Source organism: Gopherus evgoodei, chromosome 13 (assembly GCF_007399415.2).
Source record: "Gopherus evgoodei ecotype Sinaloan lineage chromosome 13, rGopEvg1_v1.p, whole genome shotgun sequence".
Lineage (NCBI taxonomy): Eukaryota > Metazoa > Chordata > Testudines > Testudinidae > Gopherus > Gopherus evgoodei.
Window position 1 is genome coordinate 13,609,760 of NC_044334.1, and position 15,305 is coordinate 13,625,064.

The 15,305-nt window shown below is 39.0% G+C and overlaps 1 protein-coding gene across 8 annotated transcripts in view; it reads left to right on the forward strand.

Moving 5' to 3' along the window:
- Positions 1-15,305, forward strand: part of LOC115660842 (E1A-binding protein p400-like) — a 65,656-nt gene that overhangs the window by 27,000 nt on the left and 23,351 nt on the right. For 6 of the 8 annotated variants that reach the window (XM_030582615.1, XM_030582613.1, XM_030582617.1 and 3 more), the window contains 10 exons: positions 2,505-2,659; positions 3,190-3,426; positions 4,478-4,642; positions 5,729-5,896; positions 9,861-9,955; positions 10,808-11,106; positions 12,811-13,013; positions 13,109-13,278; positions 13,494-13,690; positions 14,948-15,059. In XM_030582615.1, coding sequence (XP_030438475.1) covers positions 2,505-2,659; positions 3,190-3,426; positions 4,478-4,642; positions 5,729-5,896; positions 9,861-9,955; positions 10,808-11,106; positions 12,811-13,013; positions 13,109-13,278; positions 13,494-13,690; positions 14,948-15,059 — 1,801 coding nt within the window. The remainder of the gene's footprint in view (positions 1-2,504; positions 2,660-3,189; positions 3,427-4,477; positions 4,643-5,728; positions 5,897-9,860; positions 9,956-10,807; positions 11,107-12,810; positions 13,014-13,108; positions 13,279-13,493; positions 13,691-14,947; positions 15,060-15,305) is intronic. The other 2 variants (XM_030582612.1, XM_030582616.1) reach the window with 2 other exon arrangements.

Genomic DNA, 15,305 nt, shown 5'->3' on the forward strand with positions numbered 1-15,305 from the left:
CCTCAAAACTAGGATTTTGGTTTAGTAAAGCACATTTAGGGTGCTATAAACTGATAATAGGGGAGTTAGTTTAGCAGACTTGGGCTCTAGATCAACAACTAAATATTATGACATGACAGCTAAGTGATTGGGCAACAAAATGGCAAAAGAAATTTAATGTGGATAAATGTAAAGTAATGCGCATTGGAAAAAATAACCCCAACTATACATACAATATGATGGGGGCTAATTTAGCTACAACGAGTCAGGAAAAAGATCTTGGTGTCATCGTGGATAGTTCTCTGAAGATGTCCACGCAGTGCGCAGAGGCGGTCAAAAAAGCAAACAGGATGTTAGGAATCATTAAAAAAGGGATAGAGGATAAGACTGAGAATATATTATTGCCCTTATATAAATCCATGATATGCCCACATCTCGAATACTGTGTACAGATGTGGTCTCCTCACCTCAAAAAAGATATTCTAGCACTAGAAAAGGTTCAGAAAAGGGCAACTAAAATGATTAGGGATTTGGAGAGGGTCCCATATGAGGAAAGATTAAAAAGGCTAGGCCTCTTCAGCTTGGAAAAGAGGAGACTAAGGGGGGATATGATAGAGGTATATAAAGATCATGAGTGCTGTGGAGAAAGTGGATAAGGAAAAATTATTTACTTATTCCCATAATACAGGAACCTAAGGTTCACCAAATGAAATTAATAGGTAGCAGGTTTAAAACAAATAAAAGGAAGTTCTTCTGTACAGAGCGCATAGTCAACTTGTGGAACTCCTTACCTGAGGAGGTTGTGGCGGCTGGGACTATAACAATGTTTAAAAGGGAACTCGATGAATTCATGGTGGCTAAGCCCATAAATGGCTATTAGCCAGGAAGGGTAAAAAATGGTGTCCCTAGCCTCTGTTCATCAGAGGATGGAGATGGATGGCAGGAGAGAGATCACTTGATCATTGCCTGTTAGCTTCACTCCCTCTGGGGCACCTGGCATTGGCCACTGTCGATGGACAGATACTGGGCTAGATGGACCTTTGGTCGGACCTGGTACGACCGTTCTTTTGTTCTTATGACACGCTTTCACAACAAGCATGTAATATGGAGCTGCTTTGTGAAACACAAGACACAAGCTACTTCTGTGCTGTGCTGCAGTGTTGGCTGTGGAGATGTGAATTGCAGAGGGCACCAAAATGTTGCAGCCTAACGGCCTTCTGTGGGTGATGCTGGCACAACTAAAAGGTACCTACTTTGTGTTAATGTATGTTAACGCTTGGTAGGTACCTTTTACTTTGTGCCAGCAGCATCCATGTGAGGCAGTTACAGCGCAACATTTTATCACGTTCTGCAATTCACACTCCCATAGTCCTCAGTGCAGCACAGTGTAGACAAGCCCTGAGATCCACTTTGAGTCAATCTATAGGGTAGCTGAATTTTTACTTTGGCTAGTGTGGTGTTATGGTTCACACTAATATAGAAGTAAATAACCTTTGATTCTAGGAATCCTAGAATACTGAAAGCAAATCTTGCAGAATTAGTGACTGTTTTGCAGGTAGTTCTTCAGGCATTTAGCTGTGTCTGCAGTAGCATAGGAACAAACAGTGTTTCTCTTGTAAGGAACCAATGTACTGAGGAGTCTGGAAGTTGTAGAGGTTCTCTTTGTAGAGATGCCATAGGGCTGTGCCCTACTTTCCTTTGACCTCCTTCTTTCTCCTGCTTTCTGCCCTGATTCTTGCAGCCCATCATAGTTGTTTTAATTTGTCCGCATGTGTACTACACAAGTATACGCTGGAACCTATCACTTGGAGTTGCTGTTGAAAGAAATGTGGCAGTGCATCCCCTTGTACAGATTTTGCAGCACTTCTGCATACATGTAGGTTTTCGAGTATGTAATAACAAGACTTGCAAACTTTATCAGATATTTACCAGCCAGAGTCTGGTATCGAATATGATTAGATAAGAGACTGATCAGTGAAGGCAGAAGTGGGATGCTATTGAGTTCTGTTCAGATGCTCCCTTGTAGATGCAAACATCTGCAAAGAAGAAGGAACTTCCCCTCTCCTCTTCCGTCCTTCTGCTTAGCTGTGTAGAGCGGCAGGATATCTTTGCTCCTTTCCTCCTTATGACTTCTCCTTTCCTCATACAACTCCACACCTATGTGGTGCAGGTCATAGCTTTCCAAGCAACAGTGTCAGCAGTTTCTAGTTGGTTTCACTGCTGTCCATAAGGTTTTTGAATAGTAGTAAGTGAAGCCAATCCAATTCTTTGTCAGTGTCATGCTGTTGCTGCTCTTGGAAAAGCTGTGAGCAGCAGCAGAGGCAATGTAGCTGTTGGTCAGCAGATTCAAGAAATCAGCATTGCATCAGTGGAAACTTTTTTTTTTTTTTTTTTTTAAAGGAAAGCTTAAATTTAGCAGGCATAGATGGGCTTGGTCTCCCTGTTCCCCTGGGAAAGTTGAGTGGATTTTTAAAGGCCTGGTTAATCATTTTCTCTTAAGCTTTTATTTTGCATGTACTTTGCAGGTTGTTTCAGCCAGTTCAGTATGGGCAGAAGCCTGAGGGCAGGACTGTAGTTTTTCCAAGTACTCAAGTGCAGCGGACACTGACCACAGCAACACTAACTCAGCAGGGACAAGTGCGAGGAAGATCACCCATTGCTACAGTATCTGCGAATCAAGGTAAGAAAGGTATTGCTACCTTAATTAATTAAACCTCTGAAATTACTGACGTGCTAGTTTGTTAATAGAACTCTTCTTTCCTCTAGCTTGGTGGTCTAGATTACTAATGGCTTTTAAAAAAATAAAATAAAAAACTAATAGCCAGTAAATTTCCTCCACTAGTTGCTACAGTGTGACCTACCATTGTAGTGCAAAGCTAACCTGGTGTAGCCTAACTGATAATGCATGAAATATACTGTGACACAATTGGTATTTAAACCCCCAACTGTATATAATGTTCTGTTGAATTTAGGGATTTACAATGCTTTTGTGTATATACACTTAGTCTTTTAAAAAATGCTTACCAATTATATACTGTTGTAAAAATAGGATGTAGTGATAGGTATGGGTAGAAATCCCAGTCTGCAAGGAAAGCCATTCCTTTAGCCATTTTAATATCCTGTTGGAAGGTTTCTTTTTAATGCAGGTTGTTTAAAACAATGGAGTTAAAACCTCTAACAACTTGCACAAACAAACCTTATTGATTGCAGCTGCAGCAGCACAGTTTCAGACAACTCAGGCTTCTACCAGTGCTCCAAGACACCAGCCAGCAGCGACCTTCACCACAGCAACTAGCACAGCCAATCCTGTGAAACAGCGGGGTCAGACCACTGCACAGGCCTCACAGCTAGGCCAGACCCAGCCACAGGCCCCCTCGCACACCATCCAACAAAGTGTGCTGCCTCAGAGGCTGGTACTGACCTCTCAGGCCCAGGCACGGTTGCCTAGTAAGTGGCCTCCCCTTTCAAGGTTTCTCCCACCTTTTTACTACAATGAGGTTAAGTTACTAGGCACCCTAAAATGTGTACAGAATCTTTGTGTTTTTTTTCACTCTTCTGATTAGCCTTGCTCACTACGCTGCTTATGACCAAGGAAAATCAAAAATTGGATAAGAAACAATAGAATTGCTGTGGACATACATTAGTGGTGTCAACTTAATCTCCTATTTCTGCATGTTTCCTCTGCTGGCAAGACTTCCTTCAGACCAAATGTTTTAGCTCTATCCTAATTATTCTTTTCATATTAAACACTAATCCATCTGCTTGAAGACCTCTCACAGAGACAAAAGTCACAACTGTTAGGCAGAGAAAAGCAGTGAGGCTTTGCTTTTAGGTTGTATGTGCCCTGCCTGTATATAGAATACTGAGCACTGATGTATTAATTTTCTCTTTGGGGTAATGCACTGCCTTTACAAAAGCTAAGTTTCATGCCACTATTTTATAACTATACTTGATGCTTTTTGCTTGTAAACTTTCTGCATTTAAATCAGAAAAATCTTGATGGTTGATGATTTTAGAGCTTTTTGACTTGTCTAAAAGTGCAGCTCACTTAATATAAATCTTGCTTATGCAGCACATTTTAATCTTCTAGCTTTTTAAAATGTGTTTTTTCTCATTTTATTTTGAGTGAATATTTTGTGTCTCTTTTTTTTTTTTAAACCTTTCTTAGTGCTCTTGAAAAGGCAGTGGAGATCACTTTAATATGTATACTTACTCTGTTATAAAGTGTCACATGAGTTTTCAGGTAGCTCTTACACTTTTTGCTACTAAAAGTGAAAGGATAACTTTTCAAAAGTTGATGATTAATTTTAAATGATCGGGTTTTTCCAGTCTGTCCAACAAATACAGAAAGCAATACCTGGTGAACTTTTATATGACACTTTTGAAGCACTTTATATAATTTATGCATGGAAGGCGCTTCAGCACCAGTTTACTAACCAACATTTAGAATTCTGGGAACAGAAGGGCATTTATTAATGTATGTTTCCCTCCTTAACAGGTGGTGAGGTAGTAAAAATAGCCCACCTGGCCTCCATAGCATCAGCACAAGGCAGAATCGCACAGCCAGAGACACCTGTAACACTGCAGTTTCAAGGGAATAAATTTACTTTATCACACAGCCAGCTCCGCCAGCTGACGGCAGGGCAGCCTCTGCAGCTGCAAGGTACTCTTCTGTCCAGCTTCAGTCAGTGGGTTTTCTAATGCTGATACGCTGGATCATTGGGACGGGGAAGACTTTCCTCATTGCTGTACTTCAAGCATATTAAAAAAGGAGGTTGTTTTTTTTTTCCATTGATAATACCATTTGTTGTGTCTGTTCTCTGTGTGTGCTGTGAGGGGCAGGAAGGTAGATCTCTCTAGAAAAAAATTACACCTGTTAGAGGAAATGTGGTTACAGCATTTTTATAAATTTTATTTGAATATTTCATTCATGAATATATTCTTATATGTATATTGTGCAAATAAAGTAAAATAATGCTTTAATTAAAAATTAAATACACAGTCATGTGAAGCAAAATTCAAGTAATCTTTAACCTTGTTTCTGCAACGTTGCTTTTTAACCTTTCCATAATAAACTAAGGTGTGTCTATTTTAACCCAGCCACTGCCATGTGCAGAGTACATGGCATACAATATTCTTGTTCTGAAACAGCACCTCTTGGCTCTGATTATGGAGGTTCTGTGGTTTGTGACCTCCTAAATTCTGGGGAAATTTGCTTAACTGCAAAAGAAGAGGCTTTAATTAGGTCCATGAAGTAGATGTAATTGGAGAGGGAAAGTGATGGGTTTTTCCTAGTTTTAGAATGATTTAACCTATGAGGATATTTCTATATGTAACTTTGAGAAAATGTAGGTGGCTGTCCTTACAGCAGAAAATCATAAATTTTGAATCCAGTAAGTAAATTAGATGTACAGCAAAATTAAAATTAAAATATTGTATATTTGGGGAAAGATATTACATAATTGGGAGTAAATTTAAAAACAAATACTTACACAGATTCCTGATACCTTGCTGCCTTTTCCTTCTGGCGTGTAAGGAAATGAGGTAATTTTAAGAACGTCCTTTGATTAGTTTCAGATGAATAATTTTTGCATTAGATGAACAGTACCTTTGGGTTCATTCCCTTTGAATCAGATATTCCCAGCTGGGTATGCCTTACCTGGTGCAGTAATACACCCTGCCGGAGAAGACTCTTGGCTCTTCTGTCTTTTGCACTGATTAATTTTTTTCATTTAACTCACAATTGCAGGAAGTGTTCTTCAAATTGTTTCAGCTCCAGGCCAGCAGTACTTGCGGCCTCAGGGCCCAGTTGTCATGCAGACAGTCTCTCAAGCAGGAACTGTTCAAAATGCTCTGAATGCTTTGGGAAACCAGCACCAAGCAGGTGTGCCAACTTCTACAGCAGTAACACAGCAAGGTAGGTGCTCTGTCATGAAGTTTTGTCTCCAGTTTGACATCTACCTAGCAAAATTGCTTTCTATGTCTTTCAAGTTGCTTATTAATTGGTACCAGGTAATTGTCATTGTTAATTCAGAAACATGCACTAGCTAACTGATTGAGTTATTTTGTTCTGTTTAAGTGGTGGGGACTGAGTTACCTAAACTGGAAAAGAACACAAATCTTTAAACCAAAATAGAATGGAAAAAATGCATACTTCAGAGAGGTTGAGGCTGCACTGTGTATTCAAAATTTCTCTCTTCAAGCTGTCTCTAAAACCAAATTGCCCTGGATAGTAAACTGTAAGTTTTAAAATATTTGCCATTTTTCAAGGTAGAATCTAGGTGATTACTTTTTACTACAGCAGATGCTCTTAATAGCAATCCTGATATTAGCAACTTCCAGTTAGTAGCAACGTTTTGCTAGGGAGCAGTGTCGTCCCATTGACTTTAGTGGATTTAGAATTGGGAACAGGCATGCTGCTTTATTAACTTTTTGGGGGAAGAAAGGCCCCGGCTGCATGCAGATTTGTGCAATGTGGAAGCCCTTGCTGGAGTCCAGGTGTTGCAGACTGGAAGGGGAGGTTGTGGGCAGGGCAGCAATGGGGAAGGAGGCTGTAGCCTGGGTGCCTGGTCTTTCCTCAGGCACTGGGGCCCATGGAGCTACACAGGACCTCCTTCCTGTGCTTGTAGGGCTGTGCCTTGCTCTGGCACGGGGCTTGAGCTTGGCACAAATCAGCACTTCTTTCCCTGGGTTCCACCCCATGTGCTGGGGTAAGGCACAGCCACGAGAGTCCATGGAGAGACACCATGCAGCTCCATGGGCCTCCATCACCCCTGGTCCCCATGAAAAGTCCTGTCATTTGGGATATAGCCTCCATTACCAGCCCATAGTGCTGGGACTCCCAAAGGGGCTCACCAGCTGGGTGGGAACATGTGCACCCCAGCAGCCCTTTATCTTCCATGTGGGTCCCAGCTGCAATCAGGTTTACAATACTGTAGTGAGGGAAGGAAATGCTAGGACATGTGGAGCACTGGCCACAGGCAGGTTTGGAGGACTGCAGCCAGAGAAAGCATGTCCCAGTGCTTCCTTCCCTGGCTGCAGCCCCACAAACCTGCCTTCCACTGATTAACAGCTTCCAGGTAATGGCAACTTTTTTTTGCTGGGAACTGAGAGGTTGCTAGTAAGTGGGATCTATTGTATATTATGAGGGCATTGGGTAGTCTTTTATGTGCATCCTCTTTCCAGTAGTGACTTCACTAACTGATCTTTTTTTCTGTACTTGCCTTTTCTAGTTGACCTTTTGTTTTCTGGGCTCTGTCCCCTTGTACATACATGCCAGGTGTTTGGCAGCCTTGTTTATAAACACGATCAAGATGTTAACGGGAGAAACAAAAGAGCACTGGGTGTCCAGGGGTTACCTGTGGCATTTTGACTTTAAGACAAAACAGCAATTTACTAACCGACAAGAAATGCAGTTATTGAGATTTGTCCATTAGAAATGCTGTTTGCCATAGTCACCTCCTAGTTGAAGGTCACCTGCAAAATAATAATTAAAAGAAGTCCATTTACTGATCCTTTTTTCATGCATTAACATGGCTGTGAGGTTCGGATCCTGACTTTTTCTTTTTTGTTGAACTTTTGTGGGGAGAGAGGAGGTAGGGAATGTCCAGTCGTAGGTTGGAAGGTGGTATAGCTTAATGTTTCATCCTCCAGCTGTGATACCATGTTTCAGTACTGCTAATATTCCTAAAGTCCTCCAAGAAAAACAGATAATTCTCAGAACCTTATATTTCCAAAGTAAAAAACCCTAAACATTCTAGTCGTTTAAGATGAGAGAAGAGTCCCTCCGAAACGACTGAGGCTACTTTTATGTATTATAAAGGAAAAATAATGAATGTTTTTTGTGATTCATCTTTTAAGCACAATAAAAAAAATGTGTTGGGAGTACCTATTTTGACTTTCAAGACTTTGATTTAAATGCTGAATGAATGCCATTACTGCGGATGATGGGAAGCCATAATTGCTTAGTTTGTGTCTGTATACTGCAAACTTGCATGTATGCTGGAAGCTCAGAGTAGCTTGTTTGCTTAGTGTAAAAATGTGGAAACATGAAGATGTCCTCTCTTTGCTTCTTACAGTTGATTATTCCTCTTAACTGTATAATATATTTGCCACAGATTGTGCTAATTAAGTCTAATTGTTCATTAGTGTATCAGTTCAACCCCGAAATGCAGTATCATATTGAGTATTAGGGAGTTTGTACTAATTTTCTACTGAGAGAATTCAGTGCTGGTGAGCAGCGTGTGGTAGAAAACTATACATCTTGCCTAGAAATCAAGAAGAATACAGTGTTGCCACTGGGTGAACGCTATCCTTGACATTGTATGTAGTTTTATTTACATTATTGTTATTGTGTAATATTCTGGTAGCTGGTTTAGCTGTTCTGGGAAAAAACTTGCAAACAACTGCGTTCATACACATGGCAAGATGATTCAAAGGTGTTATACAAAAATATGTATTAGGTGCATTTTTAATTATATAAATGTTGTGTTTCATTGTATGAATACTGAATTGATATATTTTTGGAAAGAAGATCTAAATTACTATGATTTCCCTAAGATTATGACAGCATCGTTTTATCTGGCAGGACCCTCTTCCTTTTGTTTTTTAAAAATTGGATAGTTATCAAATTGTCAGACTAATACAATAATGTTGCAAATGGCATACGCACAAGATTATGAAAGCACCAGGTCTTTGCATAAGCAAAGCAAAACCCAGGCAATGGCATTGCTCAGAAATGTTGGTCGTACATCTGCTTAGTCAAATTTCAGAAAGACGAAAAACACCCTCACGACATTTGAATGCATTTAGTGTTCCTTTACAAGACAGTCATTTTTTTGTGATTCAGAATATGTAGGAAAAGGGAAGGAACACAGACAAATAATTACATGAATATTGGCAATATATTAACATATTTGTAACAACATGCTTCATGTAGAGCCAAATTATTATGGCACAGCTACTTGTTGTGACCTTAGGTTTGCCATCACATTTAAACATCTCTCTGCTGCATAAATCCTGCAAAAGCAATACACTGCAGATACTAGATGGTAAATGTACAAAAAGAATTGCCTAAATATAAAATCCTAACAGTAGTACTGGCTCTTCATGTCACTCTTACCTGAACAAATAAATACACGGGAAAAAATACAGAAAAGACTTACCAAAACCATCTTTAAAAAAATAAGATGGTGGCGAATACTTGACAATCCTATAAGGTGAGACTCAAAACTATATTTTTTAATCACAATAGAATAATTTGATATACCACTCTTACTTACAGTCACATGCACTAGTAAGAGAAGGTAAATCCAAATCCTAGTAATGGAGCTGAGGGCAAAAATTAAGGTTATTCAGTACAAGCCCAGTTCAGCTGACTGTAAATCAATTTCTCCTCCTCCTCTGTATTGTCTTGTAAACTTAACAACTTCTCCCTTCAGATCTATCCTGTAGACAAATGAGACCTTCTCACTAAAGGAAAAGCAAGCTAATTGAGCAAAGCGATAGGCAAAAAGCAAAGCCTTTTTTTCCCCAAGAGAGCTTTAAATGGACAAAACTCTTGCAGTATGTATACTGAAGTAGAAGCATAAACAGATTAATTTCTGACAGAAATGAGAATAACCAGGATATGCAACTTTTCACCTCTGTCAATGGTCTAATCCAACTTGGCTTGCTAGTATTTGATGGCTGTTCAGTGGTCCTTTTGTTCTGCTTTGGCGGTTTTGTTTGTTTTTTAAGCAGTTGGTATAAACATCTGTCAGCTCTTTGAATCCTGACAAGGATGGTACATTGTTGAAATATATTGCTTTAAGGACTGAGAGGTTCTGTACGTTATAGATACATATCTGCAGATATAAATATAAACACTTGGTTATCTTTAGTTTGTATTCCAGGTAGAACTGCCGTTACTAACTTAACATCAGGTGACACGGGGCCAACATTAAAACCTGCACCTACCCATGGTGGACAATCACAGGTACTTGCAATTACTTTGCAGCCTAAACAAAACTTCTCAGAATTAATATTTTATCAATTCCAAGAGTATGGAACTAAAATGTACAAACTAAATAAATACAGCTGGAATATATAGCAGTTTTGATTTATAGGGTAAGCAAAACAATTTCTTTTAGTGTTTCAGATTTTGTTTAAACTTTTGAATTTAAAACAGGCTAGGAATTATTAATGAAAATGTATTTTCGTACGTAAAGCTCCACAGGAGTGAATGGATTGCTTATGTGTATTGGCAGACAGGATATTACATAATAAATAGATCATAAGTATGGAATAATGCACCGCGAGACACAATTTCCTCGAGTTGCAGAAACAGTTATGAGAACCATCAAATTACCTGTATGTTCTTAACATGGAGGAAGCTTAGAAATAGATTACTTTTTAAAAATTCTTAAAGGTAAGAAATTTTTAGGAAAACCCATAAAAATATGAGGAGATAGCAAACTTTTGTGCAACTTTTGGAGAAGCCTTCCATAGGATGAATCTGAGGAAATTCATACATTTATTGGAATGTTCCATATAAATTAACAAAATATTTTTTTATGAAACTTTAACAAACGCAAGAAAATTCAAAGTTATGATGGAAGTGAGCCTTTTAACTAGAGATGAATTTAATTGTGCTCTTCGAATTGTACATTAAATTTTAATCCTCTAGCAGTTGGACCTAAGTCACTTTACCAATTTGGCAAGTGAATGATATAAAACATCATTTATCTCTACTATGTTGTTTTAATGTTTACAGCTTTGTTCTAAAGTAATTTATGCTGTTGTCTTCCTCATTATAAGCAGCACATTTTTTTGTCACTTTTTTCTTAAGGAATCGTTTGAAGAAAAGAACAGGCTTCTGAAGGAGCGCCTTGACAGAATATTTTCTGGCAATGAGCGCCGTTGTTCCAGAGCTCCAGTGTATGGCAGAGACTTGTTGGGAATTTTCTCTTTGATTGGTGAAAGAAAGGTCCCGCAACAATGTTCCGCTGGGGACAACAAATGGAGGTGGGCTGGCTTTGTGAACTGTTACCTTTCTTCGAGTGCCTCTGAAGGCCCAAGTGATCCACTGCAAGACCTGATCCTAACATCAGATCAGCAGCAGGAATCCCTAAAGGATGTTGTTAATAGGTAATTTGTAGATTTCGTGATTATGGATTACTCATTTCTAAGAGTTCTTTTCAAACATCTGTAAAACTGCCTTTTCCCGTTCATAGCTTGTTCATTGTAGGCCATTTAACATTGCTGTAACAGACATGCATTACAGTAACCACTACATTTTTCTTAATGGCTGAGTTAGAATCTTTTGTTGTTTATAATTGTCACAGTCTCCTATACGTCTGAGTGTCTTCTGTGTTTCAATTAAGATATGAGAAGAATTTCTCAACATATGAGCTTTCAGATTGCTCTCTAGAGCAGGGGTCGGCAACCTTTCAGAAGTGGTGTGCCGAGTCTTTCTTTATTCACTCTAATTTAAGGTTTTACGTGCCAGTAATACATGTTCATGTTTTTAGGTAGTCTCTTTTTATAAGTCTATAATTTATAACTAAACTATTGTTGTATGTAAAGTAAATAAGGTTTTGAAAATGTTTGAGAAGCTTCATTCAAAATTTAAGTTAAAATGCAGAGCCCCCCTGGACCAATGGCCAGGACCCGGGCAGTTGCCGCTGAAAATCAGCTCGTGTGCCGCCTTTGGCACGTGTGCCCCTGCTCTAGAGCAAAATGGGTACAGTTTTCTTCAAAACCCACAGTGCAAAGGAATTTGTTAAGAGAATTTCAAACTTCTTTTGAATTGCTTACAGTAGGGTTTGTACAGGTTGTGCTGTTTCTTAGCAATGTCTGAGCTGCCATTCTTTGGCATAATGGAGGATTGATTTATGCATGGGCTGTCAAGTCTCTTCTTTGGAGAGCAATTGATCCATCGCCACTGCCAGGAAAAATGCTAGTTTCAATCTCCTGTGCATGGAATAAACATCAGTGTTTCTGTTTTTTGTTTTTTTGCTTAGTTATTTTAGGGGGTCGTGGTATTGCCAGCCTTACTGCTTCCTACAGAGCTGGGCGGCTGGAGAGTGGTGACTGCTGACTGAGTGCCCAGCTCTGCATGCAGCAGCGCAGAAGTAAGGCTGGCAATGCCGTACCGTGTCATCCTGACTTCTGCACTGCTGCTGGTGGCAGCGCTGCCTTCAGAGGTGGGTCCTGCCCGGCAGCCGCCACTATCCGGGTACCCAGCTCTGAAGGCAGCGCCACCAGCTGCAGCAGCGCAGAAGTAAGGGTAGCAGTACCGCAACCGCTCCCTACAAAAATCTTGTGATATCTGCCTCCCCAGACTCCTTTTTGGGTCAGGATCCCTACAGTTACAACACCATAAAATTTCAGGTTTAAATAGTTGAAATTATTAAATTTTCTATTTTTAAAATCCTATGACTGTGAAATTGACCAAAATGGACCGTGAATTTGGTAGGGCCCTACTCATGAAATATGGAGTAGAAATTAATATTTAGATTTGTAGACCCTTATCATGCAAACAGTCTGAGTACTCATGGGAGTAAAGTTCTCAGTCTACAGGCTGAAGGCTTTAATCCTTTACTGTTTTATTGCAAAATATTATTTTGTAGCCATTATTCAGATTGGTCCACAAAAACTAATTAAAATATTTTATTCTTTGAAACACCTATAATATTTAGTAAGACACACAAAGAATTGCAAGGCCATCTAGGTAATGGTGTAAGAATGGGATTACCCTGTGACGATGAAAGATGATTGCTAGAATTGATCACTTTAAAAGTGCAGTTTCGTTGCCTCCTGTCTGTTGAAATAGTTCTGCTGCATTTTCAGGACTCGCTGTGTGTTACCAGCTGCAGTTGCTGCTCCCCCATGTTTGTATGTAGCAAAACCTCCCCCTTCATATAGTCATAAGATGAAAGTCTTCAAGCACAATCTTAAGGAGAAGGCAACTCCGTATTTACATCAGCTGCACCAGATTACAACTCCACGCTTACTACAGTTCCCTGACCTCCGACTGGTGCAGTATGATTCAGGTAAAGGAGAACCTGTATTACACGGATCTGCTTCCTCTGGCAGCAGTTGAATGCTGTGTATAAAGTCTTTATAATCTCTTCTCCCTAAAACATAGGAAAGTTGGAAGCTCTAGCTGTCTTGCTTCAGAAGCTGAAAGCTGAGGGACGCCGTGTGCTGATTTTGTCACAGATGATTCTAATGTTAGATATACTGGAGCTGTTCTTGAACTTCCATTTTCTCACATTTGTCAGAATTGATGAATATGCTAACCATGAACAACGTCAGGTAAGGTCACTCTATCTGATAACCACAGATATAGTTGTGATATACTTCTAAATTTTAATTTTGAGCACTGATACATGAAGAGGAAACCTGCTTTGTCATTTCAAAATGAATGAGAAATCTAGATTTTGTTCACTTTTCATTCCATCAGAGTGAGTGTAATCTTATTTCAGTATTGGTTTATGATTCTGCTTACCAATTTTTCCCCCCCGGTCTAGGAACTGATGAAAAGTTTCAACAGAGACAAGCGCATTTTCTGTGCCATCCTTTCCTCTCACAGTCGTTCCACAGGTGTCAATCTTGTGGAGGCAGACACTGTTGTATTCTATGACAATGATTTAAACCCAGTGATGGATGCAAAGGCTCAGGAATGGTGTGACAGAATTGGGAGATGCAAAGACATCCACATATACAGGTGACTGTTAGAGCAGCCTTTTCTATAGCATGCTATAATTCAAAATTAAAACTTAAAACAGGAAACATTGCTTCTATGTGATTTAAAATTCAGATGGAAAAAAAGCTTAATTTTTCAGCTAATTAAGGAAGTCAACCAAAATACTAACTAATATATTTGTTTGGTGTCTTGTAACTGTGTTGGTCCCAGGATATGAGAGACACAAGGTATGTGAGGTAATATCTTTTGTTGGACCAACTTCTGTTGGTGGAAAGTGGAAGCTTTTGAGCTTCATAGAGCTCTTCTTCATGTTTGGGGAAGGTAACCATTGTGTCTGAGTTCAGTACATATAGGGACAGATTGTTAAGCATAAGAGGTTCACACATGATGTAGAAGACCACTTAAAATGAAGTGCCAACATTTCTGTGAAGTTCAGAAGTTTGTCCCTTCCACCAACAGAGGTTGGTCCAATGAAAGATATTGCTTAACCTACCTTTCTCTCTAATTAACAATATAGTCTGTCTTAAAAACAGTAGATTTTTTTGAAACATTTATACTGAAGTCTTCTGTAGTATGGAAAATTCAAGTTAACAATCTGCTAAATCGCTTTTGATTTTTCTGGATGAATTACTATCTTTTGTATGTTAATTTGATCACTAATAGAAAGTTTTATAAGGATGTGTTAGGGTTCCCCTCAGGGAAAATGTTACAGTAAGATAGGTCTAAGGGGAAAAAATCATAAATAGCAATGTAACGATGCTCAGTGGTAGAAACTCCTAGTAGTATAGATTCTTTCTCTGTTTATTATTAAATTATGTTTCACAAAGGCTGTTGTTTTTTGTTATTTCTAAATAATGATGTATTAAAACCCACCCTTTGTGATAAATCTAAGACAAAGTAAACATGATGTCAAGGGCTTGTCTAGGTCTGGACCAGGATAAAAGGTGTGTCCTTAAACTGTGTTAGCTAGTGTGTTTTAACTAGCATGTTTTACAACTATAGTGTGTTGTTTAATGTGTGGTAGCCTGCAGGGGGTGTCTAGGCTTCATCTCAACCGGCTTATGTGTAAAATACAACTTGCTCTGTCTACACTAGAGTTTTAAAATATGTTAGTTAAAATGTGCTAGCTAACACTGTTTAAGAATAAACATTTTATCCGCCACTAGTCAAAGCCCTACAAGTTCAGCTTTATTGTTCATGGTGGTGGCTAAAATTCTTCTTTGATTTCTGGAAACCATTGTGAGAATGGTATAACAAATTCTCTGTCATTTTTTCTAGGCTTGTAAGTGGTAATTCGGTGGAAGAGAAGCTTCTGAAAAATGGCACTAAGGATTTGATCCGAGAAGTAGCTGCTCAGGGGAATGACTATTCCATGGCCTTTTTAACACAGGTACTTTTTATATTAAAATTTTTTCATTTTTTTTTCCCCAAAGAGATTTCTCGTAATTGATATGACATATGGATCATAAAGCCAGAGGTTTAGTAGAAATTTATTTAGATTGGTATGTGAGTTAAGCAATCAGTAAGTCTAATATATGTCGAGTTAATACACTGTTCTTAAGATATATTTGGGCCACCTAGTGGTCTGATAATATACTACTGTGCTCAAGAGCTGGGTTTGATTTCAAACTGGTCT